The sequence below is a fragment of the Peromyscus eremicus genome, chromosome 12 (genome assembly GCF_949786415.1).
Source record: "Peromyscus eremicus chromosome 12, PerEre_H2_v1, whole genome shotgun sequence".
In the NCBI taxonomy this organism is placed as follows: domain Eukaryota; kingdom Metazoa; phylum Chordata; class Mammalia; order Rodentia; family Cricetidae; genus Peromyscus; species Peromyscus eremicus.
This window is the reverse complement of record NC_081428.1, coordinates 76,780,433-76,797,071: the sequence shown is the minus strand read 5'-3', so window position 1 is coordinate 76,797,071 and position 16,639 is coordinate 76,780,433. Positions and strand designations below refer to the sequence as shown.

At 38.6% G+C, this 16,639-nt stretch overlaps 1 protein-coding gene across 12 annotated transcripts in view; it reads left to right on the top strand.

Annotated features, from left to right (window-relative positions):
- The window catches only part of Dnm1l (dynamin 1 like), a 56,502-nt gene that overhangs the window by 31,321 nt on the left and 8,542 nt on the right, over positions 1–16,639 (top strand). For all 12 annotated transcript variants that reach the window (XM_059277783.1, XM_059277782.1, XM_059277781.1 and 9 more), the window contains 7 exons: positions 2,254–2,374; positions 4,074–4,205; positions 6,613–6,819; positions 12,625–12,745; positions 12,926–13,081; positions 13,293–13,382; positions 15,304–15,396. In XM_059277783.1, coding sequence (XP_059133766.1) covers positions 2,254–2,374; positions 4,074–4,205; positions 6,613–6,819; positions 12,625–12,745; positions 12,926–13,081; positions 13,293–13,382; positions 15,304–15,396 — 920 coding nt within the window. The remainder of the gene's footprint in view (positions 1–2,253; positions 2,375–4,073; positions 4,206–6,612; positions 6,820–12,624; positions 12,746–12,925; positions 13,082–13,292; positions 13,383–15,303; positions 15,397–16,639) is intronic.

Here is a 16,639-nt window from a genome sequence, read left to right as displayed (position 1 = left end):
GATTTTGTAGGTTTGGAACAAAAGGAAAAAATGTTTATAGCTGAAAAATGCCTATTTAAAGTTGTACCTGCAGAGCAGCTGGAATTGTTACATATATTGGTGTAGAGTGCTGCATTTACTGTGGGAAAGGAGAACAACTTTATTTTTCTTTCTTTTGCCTTTGTTTTTTCAAGACAGGGTTTCTTTGTGTAGCTTGGCTGTCCTGGAACTCATTACATAGACCAGGCTGACCTCTGCCTCCCAAGTGCTGGGATTAAAGGCATGTGCCACCACTGCCTGACTATGAGGAACAACTTTTAATCAGCAATCCCATGTTAAATTTTCATATGAAAACCTCTGGAGCCTGGCATGCTAGCTCACTATAACACCAGCTTCCAGGAGACTATGGTTAGCCCGGGTTGGTGTCCACTCAGAGAGACCCCGTTTCAGAAATCCGGGGCTTAGCAGGTGACGGTTTAGCAGGTGATAGTTAGCAGTCGATGGTTAGCAGGTGATGGTTTAGCAGGTGATGGTTTAGCCCGTGATGGTTAACAGGTGATGGTTAACAGGTGATGGTTTAGCAGGTGATGGTTTAGCAGGTGATAGTTAGCAGGCAATGGTTAGCAGGTGATGGTTTAGCCCATGATGGTTAACAGGTGATGGTTTAGCAGGTGATGGTTAACAGGTGATGGTTTAGCAGGTGATGGTTAACAGGTGATGGTTTAGCAGGTGATGGTTTAGCAGGCGATAGTTAGCAGGTGATGGTTTAGCAGGTGATGGTTTAGCCCGTGATGGTTAACAGGTGATGGTTTAGCAGGTGATGGTTAACAGGTGATGGTTTAGCAGGTGATGGTTCAGCAGGTGATGGTTAGCAGGTGATGGTTTAGCAGGTGATGGTTAGCAGGTGATGGTTAGCAGGTGATGGTTTAGCAGGTGATAGTTAGCAGGCGATGGTTTAGCAGGTGATGGTTAACAGGTGATGGTTCAGCAGGTGATGGTTAGCAGGTGATGGTTTAGCAGGTGATGGTTAGCAGGTGATGGTTAGCAGGTGATGGTTTAGCAGGTGATAGTTAGCAGGCGATGGTTTAGCAGGCGATAGTTAGCAGGTGATGGTTTAGCAGGTGATGGTTTAGCAGGTGATAGTTAGCAGGTGATGGTTTAGCAGGTGATGGTTTAGCAGGTGATAGTTAGCAGGTGATGGTTTAGCAGGCGATGGTTTAGCCCGTGAAAGCTCTTGCTACCAGGTCTAATGATCTGAGTTGGAGGCCTCCACTCCCACATGGTGAAAGAAGAAACAAACTCATGAAAGTTGTCCTCTGACCTCCGTACTTGCGGTTGTATTCACATGCCTCTTCCACCCCTTCCACCCCCCATGAGTAAATGAATTAAAAAACCCTTTGTATACAAACATCTCTGTCAAGTTTATTCATGGTTCTCCCAAACTAGAAACAACTCAAGTATTTCTCAAATCAAGAATGAACAGCCAGATTAGTACACCATACACTGTTGAACAGTGACCTGCTGATGTCCACTACAGTGTGGACAGCACTCAGATGCGTCATGGTGAATCAAAGAATACAGAAGTAGGACTGAAGGACAGGTTTGGTTGTTTAGCAAAAGAGTAATGTGGGGCGGTGGAGCTGTTATACATTGAGGTGCTGTGTACTTGTCAGAAGAATAGAATTAGAATCTGGGAGTATGGCTCACTAATACAGTGATTGCTTAGCATATCCAAAGCCCTAGGTTTCTTCCCCAGCACTGCCAGAGGTTGGGCGGGGGCAAGATTGTACACCAAAAATAGTAAACATTAAACAAAATGAAAAATGCTTAGAGATGTTGTCCTAAGAACTAATAAGAAATTACTTACAGAGCTGGAAAGTTGACTCAGTGGTTAAGAGTACTTGCTAATCTTGCAGAGGACAAGAGTTTGGTTCCCAGTACCCACGTCAGTCAGCTCACAACTGCCTATTACTCTAGCTCCAGAGGATCCAACACTCTTACAGCCCCCATTGCATGCACATACATAGAAACCCACATACACATAATTTTAAAAAGTTATTTTTAAAAATTACTCGTGAAAACAAATTTTAAAATTATATGCCATATTTAAATTTATTTCATATAAAATAACTAGAAGCAAATATTAGAAAAATATTTCCAAAATGATGAAAGAGGCAATGTGTTAGGTAGACTTATAGGTGAAGAGTTTCCTTTATTGAATGTAATGCTTTTTTTAAATGAATCTCTCTTCCCCCTCCTTTTTATATTTACCAGGGCGCAGAACTCTAGCTGTAATCACCAAACTTGATCTCATGGATGCGGGTACTGATGCCATGGATGTATTGATGGGAAGGGTTATTCCAGTCAAGCTTGGAATAATTGGAGTAGTTAACAGGTTAGCGATTAAAATGTAGTAAGGATGCTGAAGAGTTGGTTCACTGGTTAAGAACACTTGTTAGTTATTCTTACAGAGGACCCAAGTTCAATGCCCAACACCCACATTGAGTGACTCAACCACTTGTAATTAATTAGAGCTCCAAGGGATCCAACACCCTCTTCTGTCCTCTGAGGATACCACCAGCATACATGTGCATATATAAACATGTATGCACTCATTTTCACATAAATAAAAAGAAATGTTTTAAAGAATGGGATAAGAGTCACAGCATTCTCATTTTAAAGCAAGTCTGAATTTTTGAAAATGAGTCTGAAATGTGTTGCTGCCCTGTGTTCCCTCTTGTTCTGATGCTGGTATTGCTGCAGGGTCACTACATTGTAAAGAGACAAAAGCCTCAGGTATTTTGGAGTTTTGGTGGTGGTGGTGGTGGTGGTTTTGTTTTTTAAGTATTTATTAGCATGTATGTAGAGATCAGAGGACAGCTTGGCAGGAACCAGCTCTCCCCTTCCCCCATTTGGGTTTTGTTGTTGAAACTTGGGTGTCAGGTTTAGCAGCAGACGCTCTTACTCAGAGTCGCATCAGTGGCCCTTTGAAAAAAATGTCCTTCCTCTTTCATTTTTCTCATGGAAAATGTTTCTAAGATAATCAGTGCCACAAAATGGAAGATGATTTAATAATTACAAATTCTTCCCTACTACTTATGTATGAGAGTGGTATTGATATAGAGGAAAAAGTATTATCTAATTTGTACCCACCCAAGAAAATTTAAAGGTGGTTGGATTTTAATGATTGTTTTAATACCATATCATTAGTAATGCTGTGTAATTGCCAGGATGTGACTTGGAAACTTTAAAGATATATCCAAAAAGTTGCTGATATTAAAAATTATAGAAAAAGAAACCAACTACTGTTGAGTGCCCGTGTTTTATACATTCTACAGTGAGTGGTTTGCAATGGCATCCTTGGAATTCTCACAGAGTAGTGCTGCTAGTGGGAGGCAGTGCTGTGCTCAGGTGACATCTCTTAGGTCTCAGTTTCTGTACAGAAAGGAAACCAGTTATCGGGAGACCGAGTGCTAACTCTAGTTTCTACGTAGTCTGGATATAATAAGGTTTAAGTCACTTGTAATAAGCCTCAGGTCATTTAAAAATGAAAATAGTTTATAAAGTGATATCTAAGGTCCATTCCAATTGTCTCTGTATACATTCCTTTCTCACCTAAGGACAATGTCCAGCTAGTCTCTTTTCAGGCAAGCATGTGCTATATATACTACTGAATCCTGTATTTGTAGATGATTACACTTCAAGTTAACTTCTTTATTCTTGGTAGAATTTAGTCACCTGCCGATCAGTAAAGTATAGCTGATTAAGGTATGCTTACATTTTTATATCAGTCTACAACTTACTTAAGGATCCTGCTTTTGTGTATAGGTTAATAGTTACCATGAAGCTGATATTGTTCAGCTTAAGGCAAACAGTTCCATTCTTGGCTGTCTGCCTTTCTTGATGAGTTCATTGACTGAGACATCAGTGCCCTGAGGTGTAATGATGATGTCTGTTGTAGAGAATCACTCGAGGTCTAAGTAAACAGCCCGTGTTAGAAGTCAGGAAACACTATCTGGTGCTAACACTCATCCAGAGCAGAGAGAGGACAGTAGTGGCTTCAGTTGAACAAGTTTGTTATTTTTCCACCATAGGAGCCAGCTAGATATTAACAATAAGAAGAGTGTAACTGATTCAATCCGTGATGAATATGCTTTTCTTCAAAAGAAATACCCGTCTCTGGCCAACAGAAATGGAACGAAGTATCTTGCTAGGACCCTGAATAGGTAACATTTTCACCTTTTGAAGATGAAATGTTTTCATTTTGCCAACAGGTATCTTAGAATGTTCCTGTTCAATTTCATATATATTTTCATACTGTTCCTTATAGCTTCACCTCTGAGTTCTTGTAAAGCAAATGTCTATTTTTATTGGGATATTTGGTATTAAATCATGTTGTCTGGAATGAGTATTCAAATAATTTTCTTAATTAGGAAGTGTTTTGTTTTGTTTTGAATTTTCAGTTCAAACTCATTTCCCAAATTACTATTATGGTTAAATACTCAAAATTTACTCAAACATTTTCTTTTTCTTTTCTTTTTTTTTTTTTTTTTTGGTTTTTCGAGACAGGGTTTCTCTGTGTAGCTTTGTGCCTTTCCTGGGACTCACTTGGTAGCCCAGGCTGGCCTCGAACTCACAGAGATCCACCTGGCTCTGCCTCCCAAGTGCTGGGATTAAAGGCGTGCGCCACCACCGCCCGGCTGCTCAAACATTTTCAATAGTGTTTACAATTAAGTAGCAATAGCAACAAATCTTTGGGAAGTCCATCAAAGGGAGTTTACACTTTGTTGAGGCCCGGATCCTCTGGAGTTAAGATTCCCAGTTCATTTAAAGTTGATCTGGATGGGGTCTTTCTTTATCCCTAACCTCCAGGATGCAAACAGCACTCTCAAAATCATTTTTAACTGTCCACATGCTCACAAAGCAGCATCAATGATTTGGGCCTTGGAATCAGATTATAGCCAAGGAGAATGCTCATCCCTTTATGCAATTTATAGCCATCTATGCCTGGCTTTTTGAAGTGTCACCCAATGAATATCAAAATACTGATCTGTTTTATGTAGCCCAAGAGAACAGCAGCAAGCTGTCTGGACAGAGGCAGTGGCCATTGTGGAGTACAGGAAGCTTTGGGGACTGATACCAAGAGGGCAGTAGCAACCACAGTACCCTGACTGAGCAGTTGGGAAAATTTTGGCAGTGAATTGGGTTTTGAACTTTACTAAGATATCAGGTGACTTCCTGACACTTTAGATTTCATGAATTTAATTAATTTTTCAGTTATCACATGATATGCTTTTTAATTCAGAATTTCTTTTACTATTCGTGATAGAAATAGCATATGTTCCATACCTCCTATTCTAAACACCTACTGGTTTATAGGAACTGAAAAGGCCTTCCTTTTATAAAAGTGACTGGAGAGAAAACCATGTTCTCTTATCCTATACATTGAAGGCAGATGAACTTGGATCTTAGGAAGACAGATTTAGGGCTGGAGAGATGGCTCAGACGTTAAGAGCACTGGCTGCTCTTCTGGAGGTCCTGAGATAAATTCTCAGCAACCACATGGTGGCTCACAACCCCTATATAGATCTGGTGCCCTCTACTGGCATGCAGGTATACATGTAAGCAGAACACTATATACATAATAAATAAATCTTTTAAAAAAGGATTTACTTACTTAAAAAAAAAAAAAGAAGACAGATCTATTATACTGTGTTGGTTACCTGTTGTAAAAGATAGGTTATTAAACTAAAATTATAGGTAGAATGGACTGAGTGGCTTACTTGAGATTACAGTGACATGAAAATAATGGGCATTGTTTTAGTTTTATTTGTGGCCTAACAACCACTACAGTTGGTGGGCTAAAAGCATTTGTCAAAAATATTGACCAAAAGAGCTACTTTTGTGATTTTTTTGTTTCTGTCTCTCTTTTTTAGTCTAAGATTGCTTCATTTCCTGTTCCTGTGATGGGGGGCGTTGTTAAAAATCTGTTTTCTTAAATGAACAGAGAGTGCTTCTGGCAGCAGCAGAGTTATAGAGGGTTTTCCCCATACACTGTGTGTGTAGTTCTTTAGTAGATTGTAACTCACTTCTGACACTATTTATGTAGAGACAGCATCTTCTAGGTTAAGGTCTCAGATTTTTATAGGATTTCCCTTCTACTTAGATGTCAGTTGCCAGCAAAGGTTATGGCTTGTCCTTCTTAATAACTGTAATCCCTGGAATAGGCAATAGGCCTTAATGAACATTTTATTTATGTTTACTCGTGTATAATAGAAGATTACTATAAAGGATACAGGTGAAGCAGTTAGAAGATAGATAAGGTGAGGTACTGGATATTGAAAACTGAACCAGAGCTTTATACCCTCTGTGAGCATGCCATGCTCATTTGAGTTTTCATGGCCGCTTCATTATATGGATATGATTGATTACCTCACTGGCCATTAGTGATCAGTTCAGTTGGAATGTTCACTAGTCTTTCCGGAAGCAGACACCAGTCCTCGGACACTTTGAAGAGGCTTTAAGACCTAAGTACTAGGAAGTTTTCCCCTTTATACACATTTTTTCATTGACTTGTTTGAAGTATCAGAATCCTTAATTTTATGCTAAACCTCTGCTTTTCTGATCTTTTAGGTTACTTATGCATCATATCAGAGATTGTTTACCAGAGCTGAAAACAAGGATAAATGTCTTAGCTGCCCAGTATCAGTCTCTTCTGAATAGCTATGGTGAACCCGTGGATGATAAGAGTGCTACTTTACTGCAGCTTATCACCAAATTCGCCACTGAGTACTGTAACACTATTGAAGGAACCGCAAAGTACATTGAAACTTCGGAGCTGTGAGTAAGACATTTTTGTGAAGATTTGGTTACTTGGGTTGAGAGGTCACTTTACCTATGAAGTGACTTAGATCATCTGACTGTGGTTTATTATTAGTAAAACAGGAATATAAATTTGTAGAAATGATAGGAGGAGGATTATTGTATCAGATATTTGTAAACTGTATAAACATGGTAAGAGTTACAAGTTTTTTAAAAAGCAACTTTTTCTTTTCTGTCTTTTTTTTTTTTTTTTTTGGAAGAGATACCACACTGTGTTGCCAGGCTGGCCTCAAACTCATGATCCTCCTGCCTCAGCCTTCAACATAGCTAGAGCTGTAAGACCTTTCCATGATATCAGGCTTTGAACTTTTTTTTCAATTTTTAAAATTAAATGTGTGTGTTCTCTTTTTCTCTCTCTCTCTCTCTCTCTCTCTCTCTCTCTCTCTCTCTCTCTCTCTCTTGCTCTCGCTCTCGCTCTCACACACACACACACACACACACACACACACACACACACACGAGACAGAGAGAGAGAGACAGAGAGCAGACATGTGAAGGTCAAAAGACAAGCTATCAAAACGGTCCTCTCCTGCCTCCTGTGGGATTGAGGGTTGAGCTTGGGTTGTCGAGCTCTTGTTCAAGCGTCACTACTCACTGTTGTGTCAGCTTTGCCTAGGGAGGCACAAGTGAGCTTCTAATCACCCCAGATGCACATCAGTGACTGACTTCACCACAGTTCAACTTGATGAGACTAATAAGTATATCAGGCTTGTTTACAGAGCACATGGGAAGAGTTAGCTAGAGAAGTGTGGGTAACCTCAAAATAGCTGCATCCATAGCGTGTTCTACCCTATGTTGGTTGGCAGCCTCATGGATTCTGCATCATATGTCCCACTTTCAATCACCTTTTCGCTTCCCTTTTCTAGTCTCACATCTCCCAAGATGACTTGCAGCTAGGGGAAGGAATAATTGCTGGAATCCCTGGTGAGACTCTCCTGAGTATCTATAGCAGTGGTTCTCAACCTGTGGGTTGAGACCCCTTTGTGGATTGAACAACCCTTTCACAGGGGTCACCTAAGACCATCAGAAAACACAGATATTTATGTTACAATTCATAATAGTAGTAAAATTACAGTTATGAAGTATCAACGAAAATAGTTTTATGGGGGTCACTACACGAGTCATTAGGAAGGTTGAGAACCACTGCTCTATAGGGAGTATCAATAGCTTCACTGATGCTGCCGTAGACCTGGCTACCACTGTTATTGTTCTGCTCTAGTTTCCAAGTCTATCAGGGTACAGTCCAAGATAGATCTTGTTACCATACCTGCTGAGCCATCTCACCAGCCTTTAACTTTTAAGACTGTCTTTTGAAATGGCCCTGGAGAGACGGATCAGCAGTTAAGAAGCACCAGCTGCTCTTCTAAAGGACCCAAGTTCAATTCCCAGCACCCACATGGCAGCTCACAACTGTCTGTAAGTAACTACAGTTCCAAGGGATCTGACACCCTCACACGAGCATGAATGCAGACAAAACACCAATGCATGCAAAATAAAATTAAATTAAAAACTTTTAAAACTGTTTTAGTGACTTTTCTATTGCTGTGATAAAACACTCTGACCAAGGCAACTTATATTAGGAAGTCTTTTTATTTGGCCTTATGGTTCCAGAATTAAGAGTTCCAGAATTCAGAATTATGGTTCCGTGATTAAGAGTCTGTCACTGTCACAGTGGGGAAATTTGGCAGCAAGCAGGCATTGTGACTAGAGCAGCAAGCTGAGAGTGAATTAGGAATGGAGTATAGCTTTGAAACCTCAAAGCCTGTCCCAGTGCCATACTTCATCCTGCAAGGTCAAACCTAAACTTACCCAAACAGTGCCACCAACTGGAGACCAAGGAACCAGACATCTGAGCCTATGCGGAACTGGAACATTCTTATCCAAACCACCGGAAGAATATTTATGCTTAAAATAAATTGAGGTAAGGGTTGTTTAGGCAGGTGCTCTGTCACTGAGCTACATACCCAGCCCAGTTGTTTCTTTAATACACATTTAAAAGTTTTGAGTTTAGGGCTAAGGAGGACACTGAGACAGATTATCCTTTTTTATGAGGTTTATTAGAAGAGATTTTAACATCATAGATAGGGCAGACCATTGCATGGGAAGTGGGCTCTGAGGGGAGATCATATGGTAGGTAGAGTGGGGTCCGTTTGTACAGGTGTTAGAGGAAGGAGGGTGGGAAGGAGATTGAATTTCTTCTTTTGTCCTACAGTTGACCACTGTTAGGTGTAACCAGTGAGGGCGCAGTTTGATAAGCATCTCTCTTGACTGGCCATAACTGGGAATTGATAAGGCTGGCATGTTGGTTAGTTTTGTATCTACCTGACACGAGCTAGAGTCATTTGGGAAAAGGAACTCTTCAGTTGAGAAGATGCATCCATGGGATTGGCCTATAGGCAAGTTTGTCAGGCATTTTCTTTGATGGATTGATTGATGTGGGAAGGCCTAGCCCACTGTGGATTATGGTCCTTAATTATATGAGAGTACAGCTAAGCAAACCAGAAAGCAGCATTCCTCTATGCCCTTTGCCTCCAGGTTCCTGCTTTAGTTCCTGCCCTGACTTCCCTTCATAAAGACTTTAAGATATAAGGCAAAATAAACCCTTCCCTCCCCAAGTTACTTTTGGTCGTGGTGTTTTATTACAGCAATAGAGACCTAAGACAGAAGGGAAAGCAAACTTTAGAAAAAGAAATCACTTTAGTTCTAGAAACCAAGTCGGTTTCTACATTTATCATTGTTGGACCAAAATGGAAGAGCTTTACATGATGGTCTGGGCATGGCCAGTACACATAGGATAATTGGTAATAAAACATAAAAACAAAATTACCTTAATTTCACTACCCAGAGACCATTCCTGCTGTTTGACTCTGACCTACACATTTCTCTACATATCTCTGTCTGTAAGACAGATAAATGCCTGTATTTTATCAGGTGCTATCCATGGTACCTTAGCATCATTTCTTCAAATCAGTGTCACAAACAACTGCTAGCAGAATGTAAAAATACCTGACTCTAAACATTCTCCCTCCTTCCCTCCCTCTCTCCTGCCCCATTCATATACTCATTAAAAAAAGAAAAAAAAACACTTGATTTAAGGATAATTCTAGGCACACAGGAGATTGCCAACAAATGTACAAAGAGGCCCCATGCATCCTTCTCTCTCTCTCTCCCAGTGTACACAACAGAATGAGAAAATGCATCATCCAAGTGGTATTGTTTTTATAGGTATGAGAGATGCAAGGGTAAGGACGATCACAGGGGCTTATGCTAATGTACTAGAAGGATTCTAAGGCCAAACTGTGATGGGATTGGTTCTCTGCAAGGAGGCCCTGAGTAGTTCGTAAGCGAGGCTGTGAAGGTAAATCCCAAGTTTCAGTGGAGCCTCTAAATGTTTGAGATGCTGAGACCATTTGGCCATCTGACAAGCTGCAGGCCCAAGAAAGTCTTTGTATACTGTGGGGTCACCCAAGCCCTTTGGAATCCAGATGATTCCATCATGAGCCCAGATGCTGGATATGGAGCCACAGGATTTGATATTTACTCTGCTAGGTTTCAGTCGTGCTTTGATCTCATCTTTCCCTGCTGTTTTATCCCTCCCTGTATAAGTAGGCAGACTAAGAATGATGTTTACATATCTAAATATAAAATTTTTAAATGAAAAATTCAGTGTTTGATGACATTTGGAAATTGTATAAAATTTAAATGTCAGGCTATGTGTTTTATTGCAACATAGCTATACTCAAGTAAGTTTTTACAGATTGTCTGTTTTTGTACTTACTGGCCGATTTGGGTAGTTGCCATAAATACTGAAAGGCATGCATATTTATTATCTAGCTTTTTAAGGGAAAAAATTGTCTCACTTCTAGATTTTGTGAGTCAGCAGAAACAAATACGGAATTATTCCTTAGAAGCTGATAAGATAGCTGAAGAAAAGTAGGGTAGGGATAAGCTGTTAATTTTTTGTTGCCTGAAGCCTTATATCAAATAGTTAATATATAGTAAATAGTATGAAAACATACTATATCCATGCTCCTGAAATTACTTAAGTTTTAAAAATAGAGAAACTGCCTCAAGAGATTTAGTGTTGAAGACAAGACAAAGACATTTAAAAAAAGGGATAAGAAAGGAAGAAGTCAAACTCTCTATTTGTAGATGACAAGATTCTTTTACTTAAAAGACCCCATTAAGTCTACTAAAAAAACTAATAACCTATTAAACACAATATACACAACATAAAATCAATATTTTAAAGAAAAATCCTTCATATATCTTAACAATGTACTCTCAGAGAAAGAAATCAGGAAAAATACTCCTCAGATAACTCAAAAAAAAATTATTTAAGAAAATATGTAGCCAAAGAGAAAGACCTCTACAAGGAGAACTTAAAGACTCTGAAAGGGGAAACCACAGAAGATACTAAAGTGATGGAAAGAACTTACATGCTCCTGAATTGACAAAATTATTTTGAAAATGGCCACGAAACCAAAATTAACTTACAAACTTAATGTAATACATATTTCATGGGTTTAGAAAATACTATATAAGTTTTTGTATGAACCACAAAAGCCCACATGCCAACCTCAAATTATACTGTAGCGCTATGGTGATAAAAGACAGTCTGGTACTGGTATAAAAAACAGACAGATGCACCGATGGAATAGAATAGAGGACCCAGAATTAAAATGAGAAAGCTATGCCTATTTAATTTTTGACAATGGCAAAAACATTCATTTGATAAAAGATAGCCTGTTCAACAAGTAGTACTAGTAGAGCTGGATGTCCACATGCAGAATCAATTTGGATTCTTTCACCTTATACAAAGTAAATTCAAAGTGGACCAAAGACCACTGGAGCTTCTAGGGAAAACAGGGAGTACACTTCAAGACTTTGCAGTAGGCAAGAACTTTGTAAATAGAGCAAAACACAGAAACTAGTCTCGAGTATCAACATATGAGGACAACATGAGAATAAACATTTCTACACAGCAAAAGAAACTGTTAGCAGAGCAAACAGCCCATAGAGTGGGGAAAAAGGTCTTTACTAGCTACACTTCAGACAGGAGACTAATACCTAGAATTTAAAACACCAAGGAAATAAAAATCCTAATCAACAAGTGGGCAAATAAATGGGATAGTTTTAACAAAATCACATAGATGGGCAATAATTGTTTTAAAAAGTGTTCAGAATTTTGCAGTGTGACCTCACCCTAGTCAGTGGCCTTCATCAACAAATTCAGCAAAATGTTAGAGAGAGAGCAATCCTTATTCACTGCTGGTAGGGGTGTGAATTAATATATCTCTTGTGAAAATGAATGTGGATATTTTTCAAACAATTAAAAATAGTACTACCATATAACCCAGCTATTTCACTCCAGGGCATATACCTAGAGAACTCCATGACCTGCCATAACGATAACTGTACCTTATGTTTGTTGTTGCTATATTCACTATAGCAAAGAGTTGGAATCAACCTACTTACCCATCAACAAATGAATGTATAATGAAAACTTGGCACATATGTAAATGGAATACTATTCAGCTCTAAAGAAAAAAAATCACAAAATCTGAAAGAAAATTAACGGACAGAATGGACTTAAGAGAGAAGCCCTTATTCACTGTTGGTGGGGTATAAATTAATACAGCTATTGGATTTATGATAAAGTTTTCTCAGAAAATGAAACAACCTTAAAGCTTAAAGAAAGATATAACTTGTAGTTTCTTTTCTTTATAGCAATGCATAATCATATAATTCATTGCTTTTCAGATGCGGTGGTGCTAGGATTTGTTATATTTTCCATGAGACTTTTGGGCGAACCTTAGAATCTGTTGACCCACTAGGTGGCCTTAACACTATTGACATTTTGACTGCCATTAGAAATGCTACTGTGAGTATGCTTAACCAAAAAGAAAGAGGGTAAAGCTTGATTTGTATGCATATTTTAAGTTGATATACGGTTTTGTTTTGCTCTTCAGAAAAAAGGGAACAAAAATGGGATTATTTTTTATTCTTTGAAGGACCTTACTATGCATAGCTACAGTAAGAGAGTTAAATTCTGTCTTTTCAGGGTCCCCGTCCTGCTTTATTTGTGCCTGAGGTTTCATTTGAGTTACTGGTCAAACGGCAAATCAAGCGTCTAGAAGAGCCCAGTCTCCGTTGTGTGGAACTGGTCCATGAGGAAATGCAGAGGATCATTCAGCATTGTAGTAATTACAGTACACAGGTACCTGTGAGGTGGAATAGAGCCCATCACATCAGTCCTGTTTTTCAGAGTGGGAGGAAATGGGCTAAAAGTAAAATCATTAGTTCCCTTACCTAGGAGTGATTTTTAAATGGTGTTCCTAAATGTAACTTCCAAATCTAATTCAGTACTTCAGTGATTATTTAATTTTCAATTAAACAAACTAACATTTTTGTTTCTCTATTATATATAGGAATTGTTACGGTTCCCTAAACTTCATGATGCCATAGTTGAAGTAGTGACTTGTCTTCTTCGCAAAAGGTTGCCTGTTACAAATGAAATGGTGAGCTACTGCCTTGTTTGAATCACCATTAGCAAAAGTTTAAAGTTTCATTTTTTTTTTCCAGTATAACAACATTATGATTACTTCAAGCATGCTTCCTAGTGTACTGTGAGAAAGTATTTAAGTATTTAAGTCTTATTTTCAAAGAAAGTTTTTAGTAATTCTAGTGCACAGTATTTTTTGATATTTTAATCATTACTAGCCTGAAATTCCAAGTTTCATGAGGACAGAATATTGTTGAAGGTCTCGGGTAGCTGCTTCTGTTCTGTGCTGCCATTGATCATTGTGGGAAATTAGTCTTTCTCTGGACTCAGTAAGCCAGACCTTTACAGCAAGCTCACAGAAGCACATGAAACAAGCAGCCCACATTCAGCAAGCCAGTCATTTACAGCAAGCTCACTTTTGTTCTGAAGCACAAGGGACAACCCACATTTTGCTTGTTCTATGACCTGATGGTAGGAGTTAGTAGTTACTATAGTGAGATGTACCTGTCCACCCCATCCCCATAAAAAAGCTAAAATTGCTAGAAATGTAAGCTTCAGCATTTGAAATTACTCTTATGCCCCTAATTGGCTAGCAGTTTTTTTGTTTTCCTTCTGGCCACTAAAAATGCAATCGAGTCTTGGCTCAGATTACTGAGCCTCACTTGAGGCTTATAAATAGTATTCTTGGAACTATTGGTGAGTGGCTGCTGAGTGGTTGCTTACTTAGCAGGGATTACTGTCAGTCAGGTGCCTAAACCTGATGTCATACTCTGCCCACCAGCGTCCTAGAACTACTGGAACTTCATGTCACCAGCTCTGCACCATTGAGTGATATTCTGGAACTTGAAACAGTACAGGGCAGTCATAAGAGCCTCGGTTCCTTTTGTACTAGCTGCAAAAGAAATCTTCTGGTTTTTTTCTCAGCATATTTTTATCTATATCTTGTGATTTAACTAGAAGCATTATAACCTTGGCCAGCAAACAACTACTGGGTTAACAAGTAGCTCACCTTGTACAGTAGTTCATTTGGTACTTGATAAGTAATGTTTTAATAATTTTTCTTTTGTTCATAATTGGCAGTAGGGGAGTCAGTTTCGGAGAAAAGCTGCAACCAGAAACATTTAGACTAGAAGATAAAAACGCTCTAACTGTGGCCATGGTCCTGTATACAATCCCTTACCCTCACCAGTATTTCTGTAAGCAACCCTGTGAAACTCAGTGTATCATTAAAGACAAGTGAAAGAAAAGGGACTGGGAGGTGGGAAGAAAGAGATAAGCAGGAGGCGGAGGGGACAAGAGAAGTAATGGTGAATGTGATTAAAGTACATTATAAACATGTATGAAAACATCACAAGTAAAACCAGTTATGGATAACTAATATGTATTAATTTTTTAAAGATTAAAAAGTGATGTAAGCTTATTCTCCATAAGCTTTAGGAATTCAGTAGAAGAAGGAAAACGTTAATTTTCACTTTTCCTTTTGATTGCTGTCTTATTAGACTTGTAGCCCTTTTGATTTTAACTGTATGCTTCATGGTTCACGCTGTGTTATTACTAACTACCTCAGGCTTACATATATTCATTATTGGAGTAAAATTAGCAACTTTCACTTATCCCTAATTATGAACTGTTTCTTGTTAAAAGTTGGAACTTAAAATTGCATCAGGTAAATAACTTTTCCCAGTAATAGGAAATGACTTTGAGGCTCTCTTAATGTCATTTTTCCTTTCTAGAAGTGCAATTTTAAATCTGAAGGTAAATAATTTAGAGTTAATTATCATTGGGCATAGGATATTATTTGGAGTATCAAGTATTTGAAAATGTTTCTTATACTTTTTCAGTATTGTCTGTATAATAAGTTTCTTCATATTTAGACTTCTCGAAGTTAGTTTAGACTGGCATATTTTTGTACATTAGCCTTATTTTGTTTTTTGTAGGTGCATAACTTAGTGGCAATTGAGCTAGCTTATATCAACACAAAACATCCCGACTTTGCTGATGCCTGTGGGCTAATGAACAATAATATAGAGGTGAGTATAGTGATCATTTTTCAGACGTTGGAAATCAGCTGCAAGTAATTTCATACAAGAGATGTGACATATTACTGCTGGTTGTATGCCCAGGAAATATGTAAAGTCATTACATTGCTTTCTTAATTCTAGCTCTCAAAATCACCAGGGACAATGATTTTTTTCTTTCTAGTTAGGAAACAAAAAGGGTTTATTGATTAGTGTTGAAAGATGGTCTTGCTCCTTTTCAGTAACTATAAGTGTGTAAAACCAAGTGAATGTTTATAATTGAGGGGCTTTTGGCTCTGCAAACTATGAAAGAAACATTCTAAGAATTAACTAACTTCATAATTTGGAAAAGTAGTAGATTGTACACAGTAAAGCCCCCTACCCCATTTTTTTAAACACTCAGAAAGTATTTTTTAACATCCAGAAAATGTAGGCACATATGGGCTGCACTAGAGAGATAGCTCAGTGGTTGACAGTACTAGCTGTTCTTCCAGGGACCTGAGTTTAATTTCCAGCACTCAAATGGCAACTCACAACCATCTGTAACTCCAGTTGCACGGGATCTGACACCTTCTGGCCTCCATAGGCACCACCATGTATGTGGTACAGACATACATGCAGGCAAAACACTCATACACCTAAAATAAAAAATTTTTTAAAAGTAGGCACACTATAGAACTTAAAGAATGATTATAAATATTATACATAGATACATATATATGTGTGTATGTGTTTATATATGTATAGTATATATATAAAGGGGACTTATCAGAAGGACTTACAAGCTGTGGTCCAGCTAATCCAACAACGGCTGCCTATGAACAGAAAGTCCAAGAATCCAGTAGTTGTTTAGTTCATGAGGCTGCATGTTTCAGCTGGTCTTCAGTATATGCAGGAATTACAAAGAAGTAGGCTTTAATGCCAGTGAAGGAATGGACCTGACAGCAAGATGAGAGCAAACAGGCAAAAAGAGCAAAAGCTCCCTTCTTCCATGTTCTTATATAGGCTTCCAGCAGAAGTTGTAGCCCAGGTTAGAGGTGAGTCTTCTCACCTCAAAAGATCTGGATTAAAGATGTGGCTTCCCAGGTTAGAAGTGGATCTTCCCACTTCAAATGAAGCAAAAATCCCTGACTGGTATGCCCCTCCATTTGGGGGGTTTTAATTAATTCCAGATATAGTCAAGTTGATAACCACCATAACAGGATTTCAGATCAACACTGGAAATATAATCTCTGCTTCTTATGACTGTGCGAGA